Raw genomic sequence first — 2326 nt, 5'->3', positions numbered from 1 at the left:
TCTTCATTCTTACTCTGTGTCACTCCTTTGTTGTATTCTCAGTATTTGTCTTGTCTTCATTCTTACTCTGTGTCACTCCTTTGTTGTATTCTCAGTATTTGTCTTGTCTTCATTCTTACTCTGTGTCACTCCTTTGTTGTATTCTCAGTATTTGTCTTGTCTTCATTCTTACTCTGTGTCACTCTTTTGGTGTCTTTCTTACTCTAAGCTCTGGTTCTCGTAAGTTTTTAACGTATTATCTACATCCACGTTGTTATTTTTTATTCTTCTTTACAGTATTTCTTCTTTTATTTTTTGTTTATTCCTTCAAGTGTTTCCCCCTCCCGTCCACCATTACTGATTTGGCACAGTTATTAATATAACCAGCTTAATTTTCTCCATCTCAACATAAATGCACCTTATGAATTTAGAAAATATAACAGAAAGGAGATAAAAGAATATTTGGTCAAAGCAATTGTTCTATATAAATCATTCAGAAAAGGCTGAAGTATTCATAACAGATCTTATAATTGAGAAAACATACATCGTATAGAAGAAATATAGAAAACAATATTATGGAAAGAGTGAAGCCTAGTTCAAAACATTCTGTTTTGTACCCCTTCCAAAGAGTGACTTCAAAATTAGCCCACATGTAGAGAGAAATACCTTGCGAAGTACGTTTGTAAAAACAGAAACTATTCAAAACAGGCCTAATATTGGGCCAATAATTATATATAGAATAATTGTGTGATATAAAGCACAATTGTACTTTGAATTCTGGGAAATTTAATAGCTAATACTATAACAAAAGAAATTATATTCTCGAAAAACTTTCTTTTAAAAAAGTAGCATTACAACAACAAGTGTAATGGTTAAAAACATTAATCTGCTCACTTCACGGAAATACGAATTATCCTTCCCGTGCTCAGAGACAGAAGTCCGGTGAGAAAATCGGCGTTGCTGCCAACTAGCAACACCAGTAAGTTCTGGAGAAATTAGTTGATATTCCATTCTAAAATAGAATATTGTTAAAAGTTTTAATGAAAAATATAGCAGTATTCAGATGTAGTATTACCTTGGTTCTTTCTCTCACTTTCAGTTCTGTTATGTCTCTCTTTTTCCAGCTCCTCCACAAGGGATTCTACAAAACACGAGCTTATATTGATGAAACCCTTAGAGACAGACAGAAAGATAAACAGACAGACGAACAGTGAATATATATATATAGATAGGTAGATAGACAGAAAGACGGATAGATAAATAAATAGACAAAAACACAGACAGATAGGTAGGTAGGTAGACAGAAAGGCGGATAGATAGATAGACAGACACACAGATAGATAGATAGTGTGCATGTGTGTATTTTTCAGCAACTTTTCCTTTTCTCACAAACCTACATGGATCTCTGGATTTGTTTTTTTTTCACAATCACAGTTACATTATAACCACGCATCATTACGTCTATCTTGCATATAACACCAGAGTCAAATTATTGCATGACGACGACCTGAACTCAGTCGTTCGTATAAACGGAGACGACCCCAGTACGTATATACTGAAAAACCTTACATACACACATAAAAAAGCGGCCTTCCATGGTGGTGGGTTCTTCATTTGTTTTTAAGACACAGAGGATTAGATATATATACCTGGATTGCTGGTGATCTCTGACAAGCCGTCTTTCATGCAAGCACGCGCGCAATTTCACCAACTTTCACAACAAAAGAAATATAATAGGCAGAAACTCGGGCTTGCAACACTCCTCCCTTCATGGCTACACAACTAACTAAGCCCGCGAAAACCTAGAGAGTGGATAGGATAGAACAAGGGTTTACAGGTATTGAAGATAGTTTCTTTTGGATGTGACTAATGTTTTATCTGTTGCCCTTTACTAAAACAAATTAGAATATAGTCCTATACATACTGACTTTCCTGCCTTAACGCTTAACAGGTAGACAATCATTTTACCGTATATAAAATATATTTGCGTGTCATCAAGCATACAGAACATTTCACTAACTGAAAAGGTGAAAATCCCAATAGCAATCCCGTTCAAATAAACCTTCCTTATATTAGGGATGAATTTCAAATGTAGATGCTACACCGACGAACCGCGCAAGAAAACCGGGGGAAAAAAAAAAGAGTTTGTTCGTGGAGCATAAATCAAATCATTTTCAAGTGTCGACTACGGTACGCTGAAGTTTGTTTGTTTGTTAGGATAAAGGGTTACGTAGCTTTAAGAAAGACTTAACTTGTAGTGGTAGACAACTAAGTTCTGTAGTTTAAAGAAAGCGATTCAGGAAATATGATTACGTAGTTTTCGGAAAGTTGTGATTTGTGACAGTAG

At 35.1% G+C, this 2326-nt stretch overlaps 1 protein-coding gene across 4 annotated transcripts in view; it reads right to left on the bottom strand.

The window, feature by feature from the left end:
* Window positions 1-2326, bottom strand: part of LOC106467781 (dachshund homolog 2-like) — a 117645-nt gene that overhangs the window by 6502 nt on the left and 108817 nt on the right. For 3 of the 4 annotated variants that reach the window (XM_022396711.1, XM_013928161.2, XM_022396721.1), the window contains exon 9: window positions 1055-1120. The exons of the other annotated variant lie outside the window; for it this stretch is intronic. In XM_022396711.1, coding sequence (XP_022252419.1) covers window positions 1055-1120 — 66 coding nt within the window. The remainder of the gene's footprint in view (window positions 1-1054; window positions 1121-2326) is intronic. 4 annotated transcript variants of the gene reach the window in all.

The sequence above is a fragment of the Limulus polyphemus genome, unplaced genomic scaffold (genome assembly GCF_000517525.1).
Source record: "Limulus polyphemus unplaced genomic scaffold, Limulus_polyphemus-2.1.2 Scaffold83, whole genome shotgun sequence".
In the NCBI taxonomy this organism is placed as follows: domain Eukaryota; kingdom Metazoa; phylum Arthropoda; class Merostomata; order Xiphosura; family Limulidae; genus Limulus; species Limulus polyphemus.
The sequence above is the reverse complement of the archived record's forward strand: the minus strand, read 5'-3'. Positions and strand labels throughout refer to the sequence as shown.